General features: G+C 40.2%; 1 protein-coding gene across 1 annotated transcript in view; it reads left to right on the forward strand.

The window, feature by feature from the left end:
• The first annotated feature begins 23,128 nt into the window (after positions 1 to 23,128).
• The window catches only part of LOC124798560 (glutamate receptor ionotropic, kainate glr-3-like), a 98,814-nt gene continuing 94,686 nt past the window's right edge, over positions 23,129 to 27,256 (forward strand). Inside the window, exons 1-2 of the mRNA XM_047262019.1 lie at positions 23,129 to 23,576; positions 25,676 to 25,990. Of these exons, the coding sequence (XP_047117975.1) occupies positions 25,742 to 25,990 (249 nt within the window). The 5' untranslated portion in view covers positions 23,129 to 23,576; positions 25,676 to 25,741. The remainder of the gene's footprint in view (positions 23,577 to 25,675; positions 25,991 to 27,256) is intronic.

Consider the following 27,256-nt stretch of genomic DNA (forward strand, 5'->3'; position numbering starts at 1 on the left):
ACCGTCCTAAGAGAACATTCTGCAAGCATTGGAACGGTCTTTCAGAAAACACAAAACAGTCTGCAACGTGCTTTATTATTCCTCCAAGGTCCCTTTACAGCGTGTAGCAATGTTCAGGTCAACATTTTGAGCACTTGGTATGACAGCTGTGATAATAAACGTACGAACCGTACCTGAGTCACGTGCTTGCTTACATTTCGTGTAACACAGCAGACGCATGTGGAACATCTTCTTCTGACTGCGGGACAGTGGTTCGCGGCGCTGTTTTTTCTTGATCCACGTACATCAAAAAAAGTTCTGCATCGCCTCAGTTCCGAGAGTTCCGGAACCTGCACAGAAAATTGGGACGGAGATCAACATAAACATCATTACCGCCCTTTTTATTGCTCATGAAAACCACACATTGCATGTTCTACTACGTATGCAAGACCTTCAGATGTGGTGGTCCAGATTGCTGTACACACCGGTACCCCTAATACCCACTAGCACGTCCTCTTGCACTGATGCATGCCTGTATTCGTCGTGGCATACTATCCACAAGGTCATCAAGGCAGTGTTGGTCCAGATTGTCCCATTCCTCAATGGTGATTCGGCGTAGATCCCTCAGAGTGGTTGGTGGGTCACGTCGTCCATAAACAGCCCTTTCCAATCTATCCCAGGCATGTGCGATAGGGTTCATGTTTGGAGAACATGCTGGCCACTCTAGTCGAGCGATGTCGTTATCCTGAAGGAAGTCATTCACAAGATGTAGACGACGGGGGCACGAACTGTCGTCCATGAAGACGAATGGCTCGCCAATATGCCGCCGATATGGTTGCGCTATTGGTCAGAGTATGGCATTCACGTATCGCACAGCCGTTACGGCGCCTTCCATGACCACCAGTGGCGTACACTGGCCCCACATAATGCCACCCCAAAACAGCAGGGAACCTCCACCTTGCAGCACTCGCTGGATAGTGTGTCTAGAGCGTCCAGCACGTCCGGTTTGCCTGCAGACACGTCTACGACGATTGTCTGGTTGAAGGCATATGCGACACTCATCGGTGAAGAGAACGTGATGCCAATCCTGAGCGGTACATTTGGCATGTTGTTGGGCCCACCTGTACCGCGCTGCATGGTGTCGTGGTTACAAAGATGGACCTCGCTATGGACGTCGGGAGCGAAGTTGCGCATCATGCAACCTATTGCGCACAGTTTGAGTCGTAACACGACGTCCTGTGGCTTCACGAAAAGCATTATTCAACATGGTGGCGTTGCTGTCAAGGTTTCTCCAAGCCATAATCCGCAGGTAGCGGCCATCCACTGCAGTAGTAGCCCTTGGGCGGCCTGAGCGAAGCATGTCATCGACAATTATTGTCTCTCTGTGTCTCCTCCATGTTCGAATAACATCGCTTTGATTCATTCCGCGACGCCTGGACACTTCCTTGTTGAGAGCCCTTCCTAGCACAAAGTAAAAATGCGGACGCGATCGAACCGCGGTATTGACCGTCTAGGCATCGTTGAACTACAGACAATATGAGCCGTGTACCTCCTTCCTGGTGTAATGACTGGAACTGATCGGCTGTCGGGAACTGGGGTGATGCAAAACTTTGTTTCATGTACGTATTTGATCAGTTCCCATACACGTTACGTCGTTGAAGTTGTCTTAGAAGCGCCTTTCAAACGCTACGGAAGAACGTATATAATTCCATTAGCAAAAAATAACAAAGTCGGTCTCGTAATTCGGTGAGTATAAAGGATAAAAATTACTTGCGAACGTTAGTAAATTCGCCAAATTGGCCGCTATAACTTGGTGAAAAACTCACCTTGATATATCTATTCATTCTGGATATAAGAACAGCAGAGAGGCTATAACGCTTGCTTGGGAACCACAGATATAACTTTTGTTTCACTATATGACTTCCAGTCAGTTACAACGAATCGCGCCCTTTTTCACAAGAAACCAGGAATTCAGTCGTACACCTGACGTGATACTCAACAGGCACGCAGTATTATTAGAAGGCGCTTGTGGGAAAAGTGTCAAACTTCCTCTGGAAGTCTAGAAATATGGAATCAACTGTAGTTCCTCTGTCGATAGCAGGTATTAACTACTTGTGCTTCCAAGAACGATTTTTTCGGAATCCGCAGTGGTTGGGTATCAATAGATCGTTTTCTTCGAAGTATTTCATAATATTCGAATGCAGTACATGCTTCAGAATTCTACTACAAATCGATATCAGTGTATTGGTCTATAATTCAGCGGATTACTTCTCTTTCCTTTCTGGTGAATCGGCGTGCCCTTTGCAACTTTCCAGTCTTAGTTATGTAGCGGTTGTATACGATTGCTAAAATGGAGCTATTTCATTAGCATACTCTGAAAGGAATGTCGTTGCTTAACATTCCGGAGCACAAGATTTATTTTGTTAAGTGACTTAAAGTTGTGTACCTGCAAATTATTCACGTTTGCAGCTGTTTTCGATACGAATTCTGGAATAATTGCTTTATCTTCTCCGCTGAAAGAATTTCGGAAAGCTAACTTAACTTTAGTGGTGCTGTCGTCCGTAACACTACCAGTGCTGTTGCACAGCGAAGGAATATCTTGGCTTTATACAGTGTGACCCAGGAGGAAAGGTAAATATTCAGAGATATGGAAGGAACACTCATTTGAAACAAAAAACGTATGCCCTATTCTGAATCGTTCCCAAAGCAGAACACATTTACTGTGCAGTCGGTGACAGAATTTGCGAGAACGCTGGGTCGCCTCATCGTTTTGCTAAAATGGACAATTTTACTGTCTGTTAACGCAACATAACGTGCACGTAGACGAAATGCTACCAACATATTGTCTACAGGAGTGAAGCCAAAGAACTATCCGAACAAATTCAGACTGTTTTAGATAATGTGAAAGACTATACTGCTGCACATTTATTTGTCTCTTATATTTTTCTCTGCTGTGTTCAATAAACTAATAAACTGTGTTTAGTATGCACTGTGCTGTTACAAATGAATTACAACTTCTCCTGATAACACTATGAGAAAATTGTTTCTAATAAAATCAGGTACCTTAAATTGTCACGAATTAGCAAGATAATACGCACTTTCGCCTTCGGAACGGTCTGTGCCTACATTCAGTCCACAGTCGTATTTAGTAGCGTTACAGGACTATCATGAAAGAATGCAAATATAGCAGTACATTTAGACACGCAGCTAAATCCAGATAACAAATCATTCAATGTCACATTTAAGTCAATAGAATTGTCAGAATCAGAGAAAGCAGGCACTTACAAGCGCGCAATTCAGCAAGTTTTTTACCGTTAGATCTACAGGGCACAAAATCAAGCTAGCGACAAAACTTATGAGGGAGAAGTTGTCTGACGATTTATTTACTAACTGTCGATCTGCCTGCTGGTGGATCTTTCAAGGAACAGGTAAAAATCTTGACTCCAGTGAAATTAGAACCGAAAACTAAAACACTCTTCTACTTGAAAAGAGAGCATTTTACCGCTGAGAAAGCTGCACAGGTCACACCAATATTCAAGAAATGTAGTAAGACTAATTCAATAAATTACAGGCCCATGTATTTAACGTCGATATGCAACAGATTTTGGGACTTATACTGTGTTCGACATTAAGAATTACCTCTAAGAGAACGGTCTACTGACACACAGTCAACACGGATTGAAAACATCGTTCTTGTGAAACACAACTAGCTCTTTACTCACGTGGAGTGCTGAGTGCTAATGGCAACGGATTTCAAATTGATTCTGTATTTCTAGATTTCCAGAAGTCTTTCCAGACTGTACCACACAAGCGGCTTGCAGTGAAATTGCGTGCTTCTGGAATATCGTCTCAGTTACGTGACTGGATTCGTGATTTCCCGTCAGGGAGGTCACAATTCGTAGCAACTGACGGAAAGTGTAAGGTAACGGGATAATATGGAACTCTTTCAAGTAATTTAAAATTTAAAGCACGGCAGCAGAGATAATATGCTGGGCAGAAATAGACCGGAAAATATTTGTTTGTGTTTTGATGGACGTTGTAGTTCCGTTGGATAGTGTTTTGGTTTTCTTTTAATTGCAACGAATTATATAAGTGTGGTGATAATTTTTGTAAAATTATATAATGTATTTAGATTTAAGTATTTAAATATTATAAAATACTGTAAACGAATTGTGGCCATGTTTAGCAATTATTTTGACTACTGTGGTGTCATGTGACCCGACTCAGGACTGTGGATGTGAGCGGGAAAATCGGGGTCTTTTGGTGGTTGGCCGTTGTGGTGGCGAGTTGGGAGCGGCAAAGTGCCGCGAGTGCAAGCATGGACGCCAGGGTATGTGAAGGAACAAAGTGAAAGTGTGTGGGTGTGAGACAAACAGTGTACGAATTGCACCGATTATTAATTGTGAACTTAAAAATGCATGGCCACAACGTTAAAGTGTTCTTTTGAATAAATAAGTTTCAAGAATGAGAATTTCCACTCTGCAGCGGAGTGTGCGCTGATATGAAACTTCCTGGCAGATTAAAACTGTGTGCCCGACCGAGACTCGAACTCGGGACCTTTGCCTTTCGCGGGCAGGTGCTCTACCATCTGAGCTACCGAAGCACGACTCACGCCCGGTACTCACAGCTTTACTTCTGCCAGTATCTCGTCTCCTACCTTCCAAACTTTACAGAAGCTCTCCTGCGAACCCTGCAGAACTAGCACTCCTGAAAGAAAGGATATAGCGGAGACATGGCTTAGCCACAGCAGGAGAGCTTCTGTAAAGTTTGGAAGGTAGGAGACGAGATACTGGCAGAAGTAAAGCTGTGAGTACCGGGCGTGAGTCGTGCTTCGGTAGCTCAGATGGTAGAGCACCTGCCCGCGAAAGGCAAAGGTCCCGAGTTCGAGTCTCAGTCGGGCACACAGTTTTAATCTGCCAGGAAGTTTCATATCAGCGCACACTCCGCTGCAGAGTGAAAATCTCATTCTGGAAACATCCCCCAGGCTGTGGCTAAGCCATGTCTCCGCTATATCCTTTCTTTCAGGAGTGCTAGTTCTGCAAGGTCCGCAGGAGAGCTTCTGTAAAGTTTGGAAGGTAGGAGACGAGATACTGGCAGAAGTAAAGCTGTGAGTACCGGGCGTGAGTCGTGCTTCGGTAGCTCAGATGGTAGAGCACCTGCCCGCGAAAGGCAAAGGTCCCGAGTTCGAGTCTCGGTCGGGCACACAGTTTTAATCTGCCAGGAAGTTTCATATCAGCGCACACTCCGCTGCAGAGTGAAAATCTCATTCTGGAAACATCCCCTGGCTGTGGCTAAGCCATGTCTCCGCTATATCCTTTCTTTCAGGAGTGCGGGTTCGCAGGAGAGCTTCTGTAAAGTTTGGAAGGTAGGAGACGAGATACTGGCAGAAGTACAGCTGTGAGTACCGGGCGTGAGTCGTGCTTCGGTAGCTCAGATGGTAGAGCACCTGCCCGCGAAAGGCAAAGGTCCCGAGTTCGAGTCTCGGTCGGGCACACAGTTTTAATCTGCCAGGAAGTTTCAAATAAGTTTCAATCTGAACGTGTATAGTTCAATTCACTGCTCTTCAAAAGCCAGCCAATATCAGACTCAATAATAGGGGCGCAAATGCAACCGTTTACTACCAACCCCCTTTACAGATGAGCCACGTGAAAAATAGGTAGTAAACGAGCCCGAGTTCAGTTGCAAAAGCCATCGAGTAAAACGTGATATCTGGCGTTCTCCAACGTAGTGTTATAGCACCATTGCTGTTCCTTATTTATATAAACAATTTAGGAGAAAATCTGAACAGCCGTCTTAGTTGTTTGCAGATGATGATGTCGTTTATTGACTAGTAAAGTCATCAGAAGATCAAAACAAATTACAAAACGATTTAGAAAAAATATCTGTATGGTGCAAAAACTGACAATTGACCCTAAATAACGAAGAGTATGAGGTCATTCATATGAGTACTAAAAAGAATCCGATTAACTTCGGTTACACGATAAACCAATCAAACCTAAAGGCCGTAAATTCAACTAAATACCTAGTAATTTCAATTACGAACAACTTAAATTGGAAGGAACACATAGAAAATGTTGTGGGGAAGGCAAACCAAAGACAGCGTTTTATTGGCAGAACACAGAAAAGTAACAGATCTGGTAAAGAGACTGCCTACATTACGCTTGTCCGTCGTCTTAGGATACTGCGGATCCTTACGATATAGGATTGACGGGGGAAGAGAGTGTCACTGAAATGATACAGAGATTGGGGTGGTCATCATTAAAACAAAGACTTTTGCGTTGCGGCAGAATCTTCTCACGAAATTTCAATTTCCAATTTTATCCTCCTAATGCGAAAATATTTTGTTGACGCAGACCTACATAGGGAGAAGCGATCATCATAATAAAATAAAGGAAATCAGAGCTCGCACGGAAAGATATAAGCTACACAATGTGATCAAAAGTATCCGGACATCCCCAAAACATACGTTTTTCATATTTGGTGCGTTGTGCTGCCACCTACGGCCAGGTATTCCATGTCAGCGATCTCTGTAGTTATTAGACATCGTGAGAGAGCAGAATGGGGAGCTCCACGGAACTCACGGACTTCGAACGTCGTCAGGTTATTGGGTGTCACTTGTGTCACACGTCTTTAGGCGATATTTCCACACTCCTAAACATCCCTAGGTCCACTGTTGCCCATGTGATAGTGAAGTGGAAACGTGAAGAGACACGTACAGCACAAAAGCATACAGGCCGACATCGTCTGTTGACTGACAGAGACTGCCGACAGTTGAAGAGGGTCGTAATGTGTAATAGGTAGACATCTATCCAGACCATTACACAGGAATTCCAAATTGCATCAGGATACATTGCAAGTACTATGACAGTGAGGTGAGAAAGCTTCGTTTTCATGGTCGAGCGGCTGCTCATAAGCCACACATCACGCTGAAAAATGCCAAACGACGCTTCACTTGCTGTAAGGTGCGTAAACATTGGACGATTGAACAGTGGAAAAACGTTGTGTTGAGTAACGAATCACGGTACACAATGCGGCGATCCGATGGCAGGGTGTGGGTATGGCGAAGGCCTGGTGAACGTCATCTGCCAGCATGTGTAGCGCTAACAGTAAAATTCGGAGGCGGTGGTGTTATGGTGTGGTCGTATTTTTCATGGAGGGGGATTGTTTTGCGTGGCACTATCACAGCACAGGCCTACAGTTTTAAGCACCTTCTTGCTTCCCACTGTTGAAGAGTAATTCGGGGATGGCGATTGCATCTTTCAGCACGATCGAGTGCCTGTTCATAACGCACGGCCTGTGGCGGATTGGCTACACGACAATAACATCCATGTAGTGGACTGTCCTGCACAGAGTCCTTACATGCACCCTACAGAGTACCTTTGGGATGTTTTGGAACACCGACTTCGTGACAGGCCTCACTGACCAACATCGATATTTTTCCTGATTGCTCCGTGAAGAATAGGCTGCCATTCCACAAGAAACCTTCCAGCGACTGATTGAACGTATGTCTGCGAGAGTGGAAGCTGTCATCAAGGCTAAGGGTCGGCCAACACCATATTAAACTCCAGAATTACCGATGGAGGGCGCCACGAACTTGTAAGTCATTTTCACCCAGGTGTCCAGACACATTTGATCATATGGTGTATATGTTCGTTTTTTCTGCGCGCTGTATGTGATCGGAATAATACACAATTATTGTGAAGGTAGTTCGATGAACGCTCTGCCAGGCACTCGAATGTGGTTTGCAGGGTATGGTGTCCATGTAGATGTAGGCCCTAGATAACATACAAGTATGTCAAAGAGTGCTCTCTTGTTGTCCTAGTGACAGCTAAGACAGATATTTAGCAACGTAAGTGGCGAAGTAAGCCGCAGTTTCTGTCGAAAAGAGCTTCCTGTACTCAAAACTATGAATCTGCTACCTCTGTCATCCCTAAAGTGAGTAAAATTCAGAATATTTAATCTAAATGGCAAGAAAATATCGAGCGAATTTAGCAGGATAACCAGACTAGGAAGTAGACCTATGGTCACATGATTGCCAAACTTGTTCTGCTAAGTTGCCCGTTATCCACTAAATGAGCACAGGCAGGCTACGTTTGCTCAGCCGATGTGAATCTTGTGGTGGCAAGCATCCGTGTAGCTTATCCGATGCACACACGGTGAAGCCGGCTGCCACTGCATTAACGTGGAGCAGGAATACCTTGCTTAAGCCAATGAGTTTTGTTCGTATTTCTGCAACTATGATTTGGGTCTACAGCGTTGTTACGAATAATATACAGATGCGACACCACAACTCGAACATCACAAATAAAGGACGGAAAAAATTATTTCGGCTGTTGGACTGTGCGGCTGGTCCCGGCGGAGGTTCGAGTCCTCCCTCGGGCGTGTGTGTGTGTGTTTGTCCTTAGGATAATTTAGGTTAAGTAGTGTGTAAGCTTAGAGATTGATGACCTTAGCAGTTAAGTCCCATAAGATTTCACACACATTTGAACATTTCGGCGGTTCTCCTTTGTACCTGCCGCAGGTATTTTTATTTTTCTGGCTTAAGGAAACTGCAAACTACAAAACTCATTCACTGGAAGTAAATCGCTTTGTCAGCATCACCAGGTGCTATTAACATTATAAGTAACATCCGTTTTAATATTACATGCTTAAAAACAGTTTTCCTTATGATTGCTTGCACTGATACCATGCATAATGAATAATACCACAAATGAAAAGACAACATAGTGCTGCTTGTGGATGTTCGTGTTTTATAATCTGATTTCATATGCTGCGAATAACACACAGTTTCGTATCACAAAAGCAAACCGTGCAAGTCAATTTTTCGAAATGATCGAAAAATAGGTCGTTAAAGCCATGATGATAATTTAACAAATGAATCAGTGAAGTATAATTTCGATTGCAGATTCTGATAAAATGAAAGGAGAAGCAGTTGTGATGAGAATGTGGAACAAGGAACAAAAGTTACCGCCAGTAATCTACCGACTACGTCATTCTTAAGCAAAACGAAAGAGAGACGAAAAGTATCGTCTAATGGTAATGATTACAATCTAACTGATGGTGGTGCTTTATCAAAAACAGCGAGAAACGTCAAATGAATGAGCTTTTCAATTTCCAGATAGCTTAAGGCAGAAAGAAACCAAAGTAACAAGAAGAAGTTACCCTAGGACAGGCAATGTCGCCAAGAAGACTGAACCAAATGACACTAGACTGAAGGTGAAAAGTCGCTTGATGTCGCTAAAATAATGTAATGGGATTGACGGATTGGAACACAAAAATATTTATAGACATTTCTATTATTTCAGAATGAAGAGAACAAAAACAACTTATTCATCGTCATTGTCGGAATTGTCAGTTGAGGGGTCGAAGTTGCCCCAGAATTGAAGCTAATGGCTTAGCTAACTATCATCTTTTCTCCCAAATGAGTATCATTTGTTGTTTTCAATAGTCTTAGTACATTTGTGGTAACTCATAGACAAAACATTTTTATTCATTCTTTTTACAGTGCTTTTGATCAACAAAATAGAATTCAGTGATGCAAGACCAAGGCGATAGCGAGGTTTTAATTTGACCAAACTCATGGCACTAAAAATTTGTTCTTTTCCTGCATTTGAATGTGGCAATGACAATACAATAAATGCAAGAGTGCACAAGTCTTTGAATCGATTTCGATTTCAAGCAGCTCCATAGGATCGAACTTCTGTCCAAAAATCAACTATATTCTTGATGTTTTGCCACCGAATGAATCCGATATGATTCCACTGTTGGGAGATTTTTTTCTATTGCACTGATGTCATTTTATCTCAGTTTTTTTCCTAGGTCAATGACATCATGAATACTTGTTTTAGTTCGTAAAAGTTCTCTTACAGACAATTTGTTCATCTTGCTTAAAATTTCAATATTGGGTGGAAGTCTATTTTGTAATTCTTTTTTAAGCTTCACTGTCAAGTCAATACATCGTTTTGGTACCAATTTCACACCGTCGTCAGATAGGTTCCACTTTCAACAGATTTCAAAAGCGTAGCCGAGTGTACTATAGGGAAAAGATGACCTCCTTGAACCAGTGGCGGATACAGAAAAACCTCAAGGAGGGGGCGCTGAAGTTTTCTTGAGGTAATTTTACTTTCACCGTAATATAAAATAATCACGTCACATGCAAAGTTTAAGAAAGGTTTATTAAAACTGATTATACACATATACAAGACAATTCCAATGCACGTGCTGCAACTAGGACTTTTTACTTATTTATTCTTAAGTCTTAATATTCCTGCTTCTGAATGTAAACTAGCTTCCTATTCGGCGAATAGTCCGTATTTATAACGCTACGTATCGAAGGTTCTCTGTACAAGAAAATAGTAGAATATTCGCGACTTTTCTAGATCAAATGCCAGACAGAATAACGTATCGAGAACACTAGAATAGCCGCAACTTTTCTCGTAGGCATGTGTTGGCTAGCACGTCCCAGACAGAACCAGATAAAATACGATGACGCCTCGCGCGTGCAACCTAGGAAAGTACAACTACTCGATAGCTCGATTCAGTCGAGTCGACTGACGAAAGAAACGAAGGAATAGCATGAGGGCTGACTGGTTGGGGCGGCGCGGGTGGTAATGCGGGCCGCGCCACAAGGGGCAGCGCCGGGCGGCACCACAAGGGGCAGCGGCCCCCCCCCCCCTTCCCCCCCCCCCCCATATGTATCCGCCACTGCCCTGAACAGATGTAGTTACGACATTCATGGTAATAGCAGGCTCGTAAATCGCTCTTTTACAAACTGATGGGAAAAGAAAGGTAAGTGTGTCCTGCAGTTTTGTAGCATTGGAGTTTTCACTCTCACATGCTTTCATGGCTGTTTGGACTTCACCTAAGACACTCTGTAAATCTGTAAATAAGTACAGCAAATTGTCTGTATCTGTGAACATAGAAAGGACCAGTTCGGCTTTGTAACAATTTTCTCTAGTTTTACATAGTGAGAAATGCAATTTCAGTTCATCCCACTGTTGTAAAACACGACAGACTGCAGGATGTATAGAAGGCCATCAAGTAATACAGATGTTGAACTGGTGACCGAGAAACGACGGAGAGGCTTTGTCCCCGCCGGAGCCCCCAGTGGTTCACAACCCCACAACAAGCTACAGAAGTCCACTCACTCCACTGCCGCCCCACACTAAACCCAGGGTTATTGTGCGGTTCGGCTCCCAGTGGACACCCCCCTCCCCTCCCCCCCGGGAACGTCGCTTACCAGACGAGTGTAATCCCAAATGTTTGCTTGGTAGAGTAATAATGGTGTATGCATACGTGGAGACAGTGTCTGCGCATCAATCGGCGACATAGTGTAACTGAGGCGGAATAAGGGGAACCAGCCCGCATTCGCCGAGGCAGATGGATTGGAAAACCGCCTTAAAAACCATCCACAGCCTGGCCGACACACCGGACCTCGACCTAATCCGCCAGGGGGATTCTTGCCGGGGACGCGCTAGCCGGGCGGGCAATTCATACATACTTTCAGTGGCGGATAATAATTTTGCGCCCCAGGCACACCATATTATGTGCGCCCCCCTCCCCCCCCCCCCCAAAAAAAAAACATGTTTTAAATAATAGCTACTGCCCGATCACTTCACAGTTGTCGTTTTGTGTGGGAGCACTATGAGCTGTTTCCGTACTCTGCAATTCGTTGTTCTGAAGGACGCATCAGTGGTCTAGTCGCGCTCAATCAAAATTTAATATGGTTCCTGAACGGTACTTGGTGTACGGCAGCGGATAACACAAACTTAGAACTGCATTTTGTTAACACATTCTTCTGTCGAAAGACAACAGAAACGAACACAACGAAAATAACTTTTCTTTTATGGCCTAAAAATTCAGTAGAGCTTGTAGGAGGCAACGGATATTTGTTATACATTCACTTTTAATATGTTGTTTTACACGAAACTGTTGAAAATGATAGTGAAAAAGTTGTTTTACGATCTAAAAATCGAAGCGAACGTGTCATACATTAGAAATTAATACGTACTCTAACAGAGATGCATTCAAAATTAAAATTAAATTGTCGTTTTACGATCTAATAACTTGAATGTGTAGCTTCGGTATTAATACTTGAACCTATAGGAAAGCGTAAGAAATGAAAATGAAATAGACATTTCGGTGCACGAACTAATAACTAAATACAGACGATCAAACACAGAACTGGATTTGCTAATTACATAATTTTACAGACTAGTTAGGAAAAATCAAATTTGTTTTATAATCTGATAGTTAACGTGTAAACCATTAGGGACTGTGTAGCTAGAAGGTGCATAATAAGTGTACACAATATCTTTAATCCATGTAAGGGCTGAACAGTTTTGTACTGCAGCTACTGCTCTCACCATAGCTCTTTCTAACGGTATTAGCAAAGCTTTTACCTATTTATCGACAGAACTGAAATACGTTTTTTGTTAACACTTTTTCATCTGAGCGCACTCTCCGATAACGTATATTTTCGCGAAAACTACGCATTTCAGCAGACGCTAAGAATACGGATCAGTTTTAATACACTACAGTATCATTACGACTTGACTGTACAGCGAGCGGCCTGGGTCATTCGGGTATTGTTTAGTACTGTCGGGCGCCTTCGGTCAAGTGGACACAGTGTAATATATTAGACTGTGAAGTAGACGTAAACGAGGTTCAGTTCCGCGTTCTGCCATCGGAAATTGTAAAATAAACAGGTAATACGTAGTTTGTAAATCCAATGAATGTGCTCTAAGTTATAATAAAAATCACATTATTATCTTAAATTTTTAAAACTAAAATGAATGAATAAACAAACTCACCAGTCAGCAAAGTTTGCGTCTGACTTTGACGGCACTCGTTGATCATATCCTCGTAGTTCAGACGGTTATCAGTTAGGAGATCGACTTCGATGTGAAGAATGGACAAGGCATTCGATCTCTCCGCAGAGAACACAGAGCGTAGGTACGGTTTCAGTCTTTTAAGAGCCGAAAACGAGCGTTCTGCTGAACAATTTCTGAGTGCCATACATAGAAATATTCTAAGAGAAATGTCAACATTCGGAAACACGGACTTTAACCTCTCTTTTCGTAAAAATTTACTCATTTCGACTGGTATATCACTAATCTCAGAAGATTTCGAAAGTTCCGTGAAATGTACACATTCACTAGGGAAGGAAGGCTCTAAATCTGTGTCACATGATTGGAGTTTTGCTGCACGTTCATTATCGTCAGGTTAACTGTTCTTTAAAAAAAAATGGCTCTGAGCACTATGGCACTTGACTTCTGAGGCCATTAGTCCCCTATGACTTAGAACTACTTAAACCTAACTAACCTACAAACATCACACAGACTGTAGCGCCTAGAACCGCTCGGCCACTCCGGCCGGCAACTGTTCTTAAGGTTACTGAAAACTGTGAAGGAGTCCGACAGTGTTCTACAGCTTTCCTTCCACCTCACTAATTCGGGCGTACAAGTTGTCGAGTACTGGGAGAAATGTTTCGACTCTAAATTTTTCCTTTCCAGTCCGAAAAGCTTCTTCAGAGTCCGCTTCTTCGTCATCATGAACTCTGCGTTTTCGTGATCTTTTATAGGCGCATTCGTAGTCTATATCAGTCACAATCTCCATGGATTTATTTTCATAATAGTCGAACATGCCGCGAATAGATGCAATAAATCCTACAAGTGATTCATATAATTCATGCATTATTTTAGTATCAGTATTTACACTTTGCAATTTGAGATTTACACTGTTAAATTTCTGGAGTACGTCCTTCCAAATTGTCATCATGATACTGTTTCTGGTTTGCTGAGTTGATTCAACAACGCTGAAGCCTCTTTTCGCACAAGTGGTTTTCCAAATGTATTACTGGCAATATGTGTGAGGGCATTGATAAAGCCCTCCCAGTTTTCACATAGACTTACATACACTTAATCTCTTGCTAACCAACGTGTTTTGTGATAAACTTTTTACTGTTTTGCTTCCGAGTTTCATGAAAGAAAGAAATTTATACCAGCGCTGTGTAGAAGCAGAGAAAAACTTATAAAGGTTTTGCACTAAATTGAAAAATGAACACGCTTCCAGACAACAACTTGCAGCACTAGTGCCGACTAAACTCAAAGAATGTGCTGCACAAGGCACACAATGCGCTTTCGGATTTCGTTCTTTAATGCGTGCCTGCAAACCAGTGTAGATTCGTGACATATTGCTTACTTTTGTCATATGACTGGCCTCTACGCTCAGTAACATCAATGTATTTGTAGACAGGACTTTTAGTACGGCCTCAGTTACATTTTCGGACTTGTGTCCTGGGTTTGGTAAAAACAGAAGGAAACGTTCAAAGGTTCACCATTCTCGTTCACATATCTTAATATGAAAAATAATTGATCAATAAGTGAAATGTCCACAGTAGAATCTACTATTATAGAGAAATATTTGCCCTGTTCTATATCGCTTATGATAATTCTTTTTATTCGTTCAGACAGAAGCTCTATTATTTCATCACAGGTTGTTGAAGAAAGGTAACTTGTACGTCTTTGCCCTGGATTTCCATATCGTTCAGTGTGCTCTGCGAGAAAAGGGTCAAACTCGGCTATAAGTTCAAGAGACATCATAAACTGGCCATTATGTAATGAATGGAATCTTTCAACGTGTCCACGTAGGGGAAGTCCACTACTTGTTAGCTTCTTCACTACTGCAAACACCCTTTTCAACGCCAGTACATTTTTTTCTGTTTCAACATATGACTCGAAATGGTTATCTATTGTTCCAAGTGGCTTTTTTCTTGTTAAGAGTGATAACTCAGAATTTTTATATTCAAGCGAATTCACATGATGAGATAAAATATTTAGAAATATTTGTCCAATCTGCAATACCATTAGTGGCAATCGCGGCCTTACCTCCGAACAATTTACATGGTGCACAAAAAAACAGCACCGGTGCTACAGGAGTATACTGAAAAATCACGCAAAGTTGATTCACATCTTAAAAGTGTACGGTAAAATTCATTTTTGTTGAAATTTCTGGTTCTATCATGTATTGATCTTCTTGAATTAGAAAAATCACCGTTACAATTTTGATTAATGCCAGGTTTTAAAAGAATGTCGATTGTTGACTCATTGACACACCATTCTGCAGGAGGATCATCACTAACGAGGTCATTTCTTTTTGTGATGTCTCACTCGACACTTCGTTTTTCGTAAAACTCGAAATCAGGAACAATTTGCTTTTATTCATTTTTAAGTTTTGTTTCGTCTGTATTTATTTCTTTTGCAGCCGCTGCAATGCCAGAAATATCATCTGTACTACTTGAACTCGAATCAGCAACATTTTTGCGCAAATCTTTTAACTTTAAATACGGCACACGAGCACAATAATTTTTCCTTTAAACGCGGAGCGATGAACTAACCAACTCGAATTACTCGACATAACTGTGCTATGAAAGAACGACAATGCAGAATAATTTAAATTCATTGTCACCTGTTTTTCTGTTTTCAGTGAACAGTAGAAGCACACTTGCCGGCTGGAATTCGTCTCTAAAAGAAAACGGGACAGTCCCTTTTATGGCTTCTTTTTCCTGCGTCGCCGGCATTTTAGCTGGGACGCAGTATGTTATGAATATTCTTGACACTGTCTTTTTAATTTAAAAAGCAAATAATTTTTACAATTTCTTGCAGTGAGGTGTGGTGGATAGATTCTTATCCCACTTATTCTTATAACATTTTAGCGGTTTTGTGGGCAGAGAAGACAAAGTTTAAGTAGTCTTGATTGCAGCTGATGTGGTATGTTGTCATTTGTGTGAACACAAACGCGCAAATGCACCTTTTGTTCCAAAATAAAATAAAAATAACCTTTCCTTGAAAAAACTAACTTAGTCAAGAAGTTTAGTACCTATAAAATTTGGAGTGCCACGTTCTATTCGCTTGCATAGAGTGTAGGCTGCACCACAGTAAATGAGACAAACGAAAGTTGGTTTCTTCTTCTTTTTTCGCTAGAAAAAGTAATTAAGTAAATAAATAAATAAAATTTTTAAACTGTTGTGAGGTGTAGTTCACACATTATTAGATATTCTGCTATGTTCTTTTCATATAAACATGTGTTTAAAAATGTAAAACATTCCCAGTATCAACATGTTTTGTTAGATGGGTGTCATTAAATCAAAGCTCCGATATTGAAGATCACAGGGCTTTCACATTAATTACAGTAATGAAGGGTTAACCTGATACTTCCTCGTAATTTCTACAAGAAATTTAAGTAGAGTCGGGTTTTACATACTGAGGCCCACACATGTTACAGTATTTAAGAAACTGCTGATTCATTTATCACAGCTATTCCCGGTATTTTCACGGGGAAAATATGGTAGGGTCAAGTAGAAGCCGATAACATTATTGGAATAATAACGCTTCAAACATTGTATTGTAGATGCCGTCCTGACAGCTTACTTCAAAATATTTTGAACAGTCATGAAGATATCAGACAGAAAACCATGGTTAAATTTCCGTTCAGTCACCAAATAAACTATGTATATTTCCAAGCTTGTATGTCGAATTTCGTTCTTAAGGCTTATTTAAACTAGCAAGTTGTTTAACAATATTAAAAATTTTTGTCGTTTGTAAGCGCAGTTATTTTAAAACGTAAAAAGTTAAAAAGAGTACAGAGCAAAAAATGCCGCCCCCCTTAAGGTGCCGCCCCTAGGCCCCCTAGTGGGCCTATATGTAAATCCGCCACTGCATACTTTTAAGTACTTTCGATGGTATTTTGCCGCAATTTATTGTTTAAAATATTTTTCGGTATTCGTCTCGACGACTTATTTCCTTTTATTTCCATCATTGCTTCTTCGATGTAGAGATTGAACAGTAGGGGCGAAAGACTACATCCCTGTAACGCTTTTAATTCGAGTACTTCGTTCTTAGTCGTCCAGTCTTAGTATTCCCTCTTGTTCCTTGTACATATAGTATATTAGCCGCCTCCCCTTTAGCTTAACCCTGTTTTTCTCGGAATTTCGAACATCTTGCACCGTTTTACATTGTTGAACGCCTTTTCCAGGTTGACAAATCCTATGAATGTGTTTTGATCTTTCTTTAGTCTTGCTTAGATTATCAGCGTCAATGTCAGAAATGCTTCTCTGGTGCCTTTGCCTTCCCTAAAGCCAAAATGTCCGTCATCTAATACATCGTCAAATTTTTTCCCCATGCTTCGGTATATTATTATTGTCAGCAACTTGGATGAACGAGCTATTAAGCTGACCGTGCGATAGCTTTTGCACTTGAAAGCTCTTGCAGTCTTCGGAATTGTGTGAATGGTATTTTTTTGAAAGTCAGATGGTATGTCGCCAGATTCGTACATTCTACACACCAACGTGAGGAGACGTTTTGTTGGCACTTCCCCAAACGATTTTAGAAAGTCTGATAGAATGTTGCCTACCCCTTCTTCCTTATTTGATCTTAAGTCCTCCAAAGCTCTTTTAAATTCCGATTCCAATACTGGATCCCTATCTCTTCTAAATCGAATCCTGTTTCTTCTTCTCTCACATCTAGAAGCCTTCAATGTACTCTTTCCACCTATCCGCCCTTTTCTCTGCATTTAACAGCGCAATTCTGATGCGTTCTTAATGCTACCACCCTCGTTTTTAATTTCACCGGACACTGTTTTGACTTTCCTATATTCTGAGTCAGTCCTTCCGACAGTCATTTCTTTTTCGATTTCTTCGCATTTTTCATGCAGTCATTTCGTCTTAGCTTCCCTGCACTTCCTGTTTATTTCATTCCTCAGCGACTTGCATTTCTGAATTACTGAATTTCTCTCAACATTTTTGTACTTCCTTCTTTCATTAATCAACTGACGTATTTCTTCTGTTGCCCATGGTTTCTTCGTTGTTACCTTCTTTTCACCTTCTGTGACTGTCCTTTTTATAGGTGTCCATTCCTCTTCAACTGCAATGCCTACTGAGCTGTTCCTTAGTGTTGTATCTATAGCCTTAGAGAACTTCAAGCATAACTCGTCATTCCTTAGAACTTTCGTATCCCACTTCTTGGCATATTGATCCTTCCTGATTAATACCTTAAAATTTAGCTTACTCTTCATCACTACTACATTGTGATCTGAGTCTATATCTGTGCCTGTGTACGCCATACGATCCAGTATCTGATTTCAGAATCTCTGTCTCACCATGATGTAATCTAATTGAAATCTTCCCTTGTCACCTGGCCTTTGCCAAGTGTACTTCCTCCTCTTGTGGGTCTTGAACACAGTATTCGCTATTACTAGCTGACATTTATTACACAACTCAATCAGTCTTTCTCCTCTCTCATTCCTTGTCCCAAGTCCAGATTCTCCTGTAACCATTTCTTCTACTCCTTCCTCTACAACTGCATTCCAGCCCCCCATGACTATTAGATTTTCATCTCCCTTTACATAGTGTATTACCCTCTCAACATCGTCATATATTTTCTGCATCTTTTCATCTTCAGCTTGTGATGCCGGCATGTGTACCTGAACTATCGTTGTCAGTGTTGGTTAGCTGTTGATTCTGATAAGAACAACCCTCTCACTGAACTGTTCACTGTAACACACTCTCTGACCTACCTTCCTACTCATAATGAATCCTACTCTCATAACATTTTCTGCTGCTGCTGATATTACCCTATACCCATCTGACCAGGAATCCTGACCCTCACTGTATCTACATTGAGCCTTAGCATTTCCCTTTTCAGATTTTCCAGCTTCCCTACAGTGTTAAAGCTTCTGGCACTCCATTCCCCAAGTCATAGAACATTATCCTTTCCTTGGTTATTCATGCTTTTCCTCATGGTTACCTCCGCCTCGGCAGTCCTCTCCCAGAGAGCCAAACGGGGGACTGTTCTGGAATCTTTTGCCAATGAAGAGATCATCATGACACTTTTTCTATTTCCTGTAGATAGACATTATGTGGCTGTAATGCAATGGTTTCCACTGCCTTCTGCACCCTTATGCCATTGATCATTGCTGATCCTTTCGCCTTTAGGAGCAGTGTCCCAACCCAAGTACAAGAGAGTGCCCTGAACCTCTGTCTACTCCACTGCCCTCTTTGACAAGGCCGTTGGCAGAATGAGGGTGACTTCTTACGCCGGGAGTCTTTGACACCAGTGCTGATTAGCTACACTCATTCAAAAATGCAGTAAGTCGAGTAATTTGTTGTCTTGAATTTTGTTCACTGAACAGTGTTTTCGATATTCTAACCAGCTGTTGACCAAAGCAAAATCAACAGCATGCATCAGCATTCTTAGAGTCCATTTTCTGGATCTAATAAAGATTCTGTACAGTCCAATCAGCTGATCAAACAAGTCTGCCACACCCATTGATTTGTTGTACAATTTAACAACTTCAGGACGCCTGATTTTTACATATAATCTTGAGGTTTTGTCCCATCGTTCAACAGTGTCTACTTCACCTATTCCAACAAAATTTGAACCCAATACCACAGTTCTGGTATCAAGCCACTTTTCAGGACTACATTATTGTCTCTACTGTCAACCTGGTGAGAAAATCATCTCTCCTTCTTTTTGATATCTTTGTCATTTATCAACGTAGGAGAAAAAAAAACCTGTTTACCCAAGCTGTTCCAGCAGCAAAAATTTTTCTGTTTTTTAGTACTTGAAGAAGATGATAAGACGATAAGTAACTGTCAAAATACAGTTTGTGTCCTTCACTTTTTATTCTGTCACACAAATGGAGAACAACAGATGCATGTAAACCGAATAGTTTCTTGTTCTGTTCATCAAACTCTACCCTGATATATTAGGAAGTCATAAGCAACACCAGATCTTCCAGCCAAAACAAATATTTTAATTCCCCAAGGACATCGCTTGCCTTTCACAAACTGCTTGACTGAAAGCTGACCTTTGCATGGAACCATCTGTTCATCAATACATATAGATTCTTCAAGGGAGAGTTCTAAAGATCTTCTTCTGATGGCATTGTACAAAGATCAAACTTTATACAATTCGTCCCTTGAGTTTGCAGGGCATTCAAAATTGTTGACAATATGCAGAGCATTTCGCAACTGGAAAAACCTATCTCTAGTCATAGAATCTAAGAACAAACATATTCAAACAAACTTGTCCCAGTAAAGTCTCACTCGAGGAAATTTCAGGTTTCGTATCACTATATGCAGGCCAATGAGTGCTTTTATTTGATCTGGGTTGTTGATTTGAAATTTGTATAACAAGACCGTAATGCACATATATTTGTGTTTCTCGAAACCATTTCCCATTCTTGACCAGTTACATATTTCATTAAGTAACAGACAGGTTCTTCTTCAATTTCTTGATCAATACAGCACTGATTCTCAAAATGAATAGGAGGAGGTGACCTAGGGTGATGTCTATACTTTATTTCTTCTTTCCTAGTGAGATAGTGATATTCTGGTTCACTATTACATACAGTCCATGCAGGTACAGATAACTCATGTGGCTCTTTGTCATCTTCTAGATCATTATGAAACAACGCTACCTCCATTGCATCTTCTGTGAATTCAAATCATCTTTAGCTGTCATTTTCTCACTTCCTATCCTTGTAGTTGTGGAAAAAGCGCCTGGAATATTTCCAAGATGATCCTCGTCATCTGAAATATCGATATCAGAAACATCTCCTACTGCTAAGAGGTTCAGGATCTCCTTGATGTGGTCTGGAATTGTTTTGTTATATACCTTCCTGTGATCTACAAACAAAAACCGAGTTTTAGCAAACTTGCATGTATGTTACAGATTAAAACGCCATAAAATACAAAGATAATTACTGGATACCAGAGATAAAATAATTTATTGGCTAATATATTATGATATGAATCGAAAGAGAAACGCAACAACGTTATAAGACAGTAGTAGGTTGAAAACAATCATTATATCAACGACTTCACTGCAGTTTATTAGGGAAAAAATATTACCCAAAATTTTGGACGTCGTAATTTAGTTCAATTATGTTCATAATCGCACATCTGTTACGTTAAACGCAATCTCTACAGATGGCTCTTATCTAATATATTTTTTTGAGCACCGGAAAACGTGTATATTGCAGTATTTAACACCTAAATATGACTTACTTGGAGGATTTCGCAACGGGTCCGCCATCTTGATTGCTTTTCGATGTAGTACACAGTTCCAGCAACAGAGGGCAGCAAGATGCATAGAACTTAACGTGAGAGATGTCCAGTAAACAGGCAACTGGGTTCCAATGGTGATGAAATCGTTTACTGTTATAAAATGTGGATAAAAGTCAATGTACGATATACTGGACGCCAGGCCTGAAAGGGTTAGGACAATCATTTTACCACCACAATCTAAGCCAACTTTCTAGGTGTAATGCTGAACAAGAATATCATGGACAGACCATGTAGATGCCATGTGTCACTGTGTAAATAGTCTAATATTTGCAATGAATGTTATAAGCAGTATAATAGAAACACCGGTCAAAAAAGTTGTATACATGCTTATTTTGTATCTGTGATTAGATATGGCATAATTTTTTAGGCATCAGAGAAAAAAATCATTAGAGCCATGGCAGTTGCAGGAAAAAGACAATGCCCTTGATCTTGTGACTGTTCCTGGCCCCTATATCTATGAGACAATTAAGTTATCTAAACAAAACCCACAACTTTTTGAGGATAACCTGTTTAAGCATGATTATGAAACAAGAAACAAATATCGGTATAAGTTACCAACTCATTGGTAAAACTGCTGGAGAAGAAACCTTACTATAATCCGTTCACCATAAGAATAAACCTGATGTAAACATGGCACTGCATATTCTTCTGAGTTTGTTGGAACCTCATTGGATTTCCGTTTCATATGGGACTGCAGCCAAGCTGTTTCGAGTGCTGTCAAGTACGATAATAAGGGTACGTTCAGTGCTGCGCGTAATGTGCACATCAACTTGGCGATAATACGGGACAGCAGCTTTACTGACGCATTTAACTTGGACAGCACAGGCCGGTCAGCTGGTACACCTAGCCTACAGTTATGTGGCCAGCTGCATTTCACACGTAAAAAGAGACGAACAGAGGAGCAATACAGCTTCGAATGTCATTTAATTTTTAAGTAGGATGAAATAATACACTGAAAATCTCCCACAGTAAGCTCCTTAGACGACTAGATGAAAACTGCAACATGTTATCGTTTTTAGCTAACGTACTATTTTAATTAAAAACAAGAACGACGAAAATTCCTGACTTAACCACAGGGTAATTTTTCTGCATAAACTGTGTGCAACGTAAGAAAGTATTGAAGGATTTCACTGTATAGTTAAGTATTGAAGCCCCTGAAGGTATTACTTACAGTCAGTCGGCTGGCAATCTCTTAGCTCCTTCCTTATCCGAATCCGAGAAATACATTTCAGTTCTGGAAGTGCACCTGCTTTGTTGATAATGAGCCTATCAAAAACAGAATCCACGAAGCCAACCAGTCGCAGTATTTTCTCTTCTTCTTTTATGATGAGTCATATTCCGCCAGCATTTGGCAGTGACATGTGAAAAAGCTGCATGCATTAGTTCCAGCACGTCTGACGGCTTAACAGTTTTCTTACTTCTCGGGCCAAATCCTGCAGCTTGGTTCCAGATCAGTTCTGTTGGGTTCATATAGTAATGGTACAATAGCAAATGTAAAAATGCAGCATTTTTGTGATGTGCGCAATGCTGTGTAAAATGATAATTTTTCATGTTTCTACGATACTTACCGGTATCTACCCGTGTGGTATAAAATGATAGACATGGTCCAAATAAAGAGGATTCGGTTTATCATTTTTGCCTTAAAAATCAAACTGTTATGTATTCTTCATTTAAACAACTTTTATGAACAGTCTTTCATAAAACATTAATAATTAAGAATCTGTATTTGAAATGGAAACAGGAATTTCGGGCCCAATATGTAGTTATAAACAAGAAGACATGCACTATTCATAAAAATGATGATGAGTTTTATAATTACGAGATGTAGGTATTTCAAATTGAACGAGGAAAAGAAATTACTTAGGGGAGATTTGAACCAACTTATGAGTAACCGTATTTAGACCTCATTTCATACCGCTTCTGACTGCGCTACACATTTGATGTGGTTATATTAATAAACTGCAGTACCGGTATATACATCGCTGGGAAAACTTCAAAACCGATTATCTCTGTAAACTTACGAAAAACATTAAGAACAGCCTATTTCTCTGCAATGTTTAACCATGTTCCACACGTGTGTTTCACTACGGAACAGACAGGAGCCTTAGCCATTTTCATACTGCGCATTAACAGCACGACAATCAGAATACAACGCTGCAGAGGCTGTGACTGTACACGATTTTTGAAATAAAAACTACGTAGCTAATGCTTGATTAAGATAAACGTTGATTGCTGCTAATACATTTGAATATCTTCAAGTTTCATTTAACATAACTTAGTAATAAGATATCTACTACATAAGCAGGACCTACTTCCAAGACCTTAACAACATAAGGGTACGTGTGCTACGGCTTGCCGGCCGTTGTGACTGAGCAGTTCTAGGCGCTTCAGTCTCGAACCGCGAGACCACAAAGTTAGCAACAGCAAGTGTGAATCCTGCCTCAGACATGGATGTGTGTGGTGTCCTTAGGTTAGTTAGGTTTAAGTAGTTTTAAGTTCTAGGAGACTGATGACCTCAGATGTTAAGTCCCATAGTGCTCAGAGCCATTTGAACAATTTTTTTTGCTACGGCTTTTGACCAATCATCGCGTTTGTGTTTGTTTACATCTGGTTTATTCTTATGATGAACAGATTTATATTCTGTTATATTCCATAATTCTGCATCATTGTGCAGAGAAAAACAAACAAGCAAACTGCCGTGTGAAAAAGTTGGGTAGGTTTCAATGTGTCCTGAAGATAGAGCTTGAAAAGAAACTGGTTGCTCACAAGTCACAACTTTTTACAATGACAGTCACGGATGTAAGAAAATTTGTTTTTGATTTAGCTCAAAGAATGGGAACCCCGGTTAATTTCAATGGAGACAATGGAATTGCAGGAAAAGACTCACTTGTTGGATTTTGAAGAAGATACCAGAAAATAAGTCTTTACCAACCACATCCTATGTCACTAGCAAGGGCACAATCTTTTAGTAGGCCTGAGGTTAAAAAATTCTACTCTCTGTTGGCTCCAGCCATAGAGAAAGACAACAGCAACTCAACAAAACTTTATAACACGGATGAATCAGCCGTAACAACAGTACAAAGAGTACCTAAGGTCTTTGCTGAATGAGACAATAAACAGTTTAGTGCACTTATGAACATCGTGCGTAATATTCATGGTAGTTTGTGTGTGTTCCATTGGATACTATGTTTCTCCAGGTATAATATTTCCATAGGAGAAAATAAACACCACATTGTAGGATGAAACGGCCCCAGGAACTCTACATCTTTGCAATAAAAGTTGACACATGATGTCAGAGCTCTTTGTAAAGTGGCTGCTAAATTTTATATCTTCAGTTAAACCTATGAGTGATGACAAGGTACTTCTAATCATAGATGGACACAATAGCCACAATGGCATTCAGGCTGATGAGCTGGTGAAAAACTCTAAGAGTTTCACAAGCTGCAACAAAATTGCAAATAAAAACAGTGATCCAGTTACAGTAAAATGTTTTTTATTCCAGTCTTTGATCACAATATAAAGTCCTTCAATGATGACCAGTTTCAGTTAGTAATAACCATCTTCAGATCTGATCTACACCATGTTCTAATGTGATAAAGCCATGTTGGCATCATCAAAACATATAAGTACACTGAGCAAAGCATCTTCACGTATAATAAAATATGGTGTAAAATAAGCCACATCATTCACACAGTCTTTTTGCAACTGGTGTTACTGTACAAAACATAGTGAAGTGCACTAGCTACCAGAAACATATTTATGGTAGTGACTGAGGAAACTGTGATGGCACAACAATGCACCATGGACAGCCAGCATCCTCGTGTATTACCTCTCATGTGGCAGTATCATGTGTGGGACCAGCTTGGACACTAGCTTGACCTCAGTGCCAGTATCCAGGATATCAAAGAACAGTTACAACAATTGTGAGCCAGCTTGTTTTTGGAGGAGACAATACATTGGCTTCATTTAGATGTTAATTTTAAGACTTTTGCATATTATTGATTTAATGAGCTGTGTGGATTCAGGCCTCACTTTGTCATGTGATGCTGTACTAAGTAAATTAGTTTTAATTAGCTGCTATGCGCCTACTTTGAATTATTAAAAAATGGAGAGTCCAGGATGTACTAATAACAATCTTATGAAAACGATAGACTCCTTCTCAATTATAGAGGAGACACTGGATAACAGACAGGCAGAACGAAAAGACTGCTATACATTCATGCTTTTTGAGAAAAGGCCTGCTTCTAAAATAGAAAACACACATTCACACAAGCATAATTCATACACACATTACAACTGTCTGCCTGTTGTCACCAGAGGCAGTGGTCATGTGTGTATGAGTTATGCTTGTCCAAATGTGTGTGTGTGTGTGTGTGTGTGTGTGTGTGTGTGTGTTCTCTAGTTCAGAAGACTCTTTTCATTGCGTTTTTCTATGACTCATTGTCTCCTCTATATGGTGAGTAGAAATATAATTGTCATTTTAAATTATTATTTCTTTGTTACTCACATAGTACCTAAAAAGACCAAATTGTTAATCAAGAAAACTGAGCAGTTTTTTTTTTCTTTCAGAATATTACCAGTGAGCTATTCTCTGCTTCCCATCATTGGCTTATATTCCATAAACACGGCTGCAGTATGGAGAAATACATACAAGTAGTTAGTGTTTCTGGAATCGATAGTGAGATTACAGTAGTGGAGCAGACTGATGAAAGTAAGTTCCAGTTCTCAGAGGTTTATAACATAATAAGGGGAGAAATGCAAACAATACTTCTTGGAAACTGGACAAATCAGAAGACAGCCATGGACTTACTGCCTAAGCATTATAAATTCAATACCAATAGACGTGGAAATCTTTATCTGAACCCACTCAGAATTGTGCTTGCGGTAAGAATGCAGATATCTGATGTATTATACTGTGTATTTATTGGTCCTGCAACACCTTTAATTCCAGTTATTTTTCTGTAATCAAGAAAACTTATGCACATTAAAATCAATTGGAGTAAATGAATCATATTCAGTGTCCAATATTTCATATTATGTAAGAGCATTTAATGCTTTGTTACCACATGTGCAGTATGCTACACCACCAAAGCCTATCCATGTCAAATTAGAGAACAGTTGTAAAGCACCATCTGATTTTCATAGTATCTGTCATATGTCCAGTAGCAAAGAAATAATAATAATAATAATAATAAAACTATTAAAGTTATACAGTTTGGAAAGTGAGCAGTTTTCCTACTTCACAGGTTGCCACTCACAAGTGATGAAGAGCAGTGGCACAATTACTCGTATGAACTGCAAAGTTATTACAACTCAACTAAATAAAGAACTGACTAATAGTCATTGGCAGCTCTAACCAGTCATCAAATCAAGTAATCAAGCATGGCATAAACACTGTCCGTATTCACACAAAGCATCACAGTTCATATACAGTATTGTCCTGTAATAAATCCCTATACTGAAGTTCCCTGCAATAGCTCATTTAGTTCAGTTGTTAACTAAAGTCACTATGCTCAACAATACATTGTTCAAGCAACAATGACAGTTTAGGCTTCCTACCAAACATAACACAGTTACTCAGAATTTTCATTAGCTTGAGTAACAAAAATTGCTTGAAAGCTTTTAGACATTAACACTGATCCGTTTCCATGGACATAAGTACATGTATTTCGGAAAAAAACTGTATATAGCTATAAAAAGAGCCAATATCAGGAGCATAGGAGTTACATGCTTGTTAGCTTGCCCAGAACTGACATATGACTATTTAACACTAGAAAGACAGAAGGGTTCAAAATGATTCCTGTCATACCTTTCTCTTCAACATCATATCCATTTTTTTACTTTGTTCATGAAATCGTATGACTACTGCTTATTTTTTCTCATCTTTATGGCGCTGTATTAGGATTTACAAAATATTATTTAGGCCATTTCATTCACTATACTCAGAATGGCAGAAGAGGTCAATCCAATACCAATGTAGTTTCTCTTGCAAACATATGTAAATAATTCCACAATGAGTGGCAAATTGTTGCATCTTGGCATATGCATATTCCAATTTACTAATTTGTATTGTGTAATTCAAGTCATATTCTTCATCCATGAAAGACGTTTTTGAACATGTCTTGTCAGCACGGGCATTCTGATGAAGAA

Source organism: Schistocerca piceifrons, chromosome 5 (genome assembly GCF_021461385.2).
Source record: "Schistocerca piceifrons isolate TAMUIC-IGC-003096 chromosome 5, iqSchPice1.1, whole genome shotgun sequence".
Taxonomy (NCBI): Eukaryota; Metazoa; Arthropoda; class Insecta; order Orthoptera; family Acrididae; genus Schistocerca; species Schistocerca piceifrons.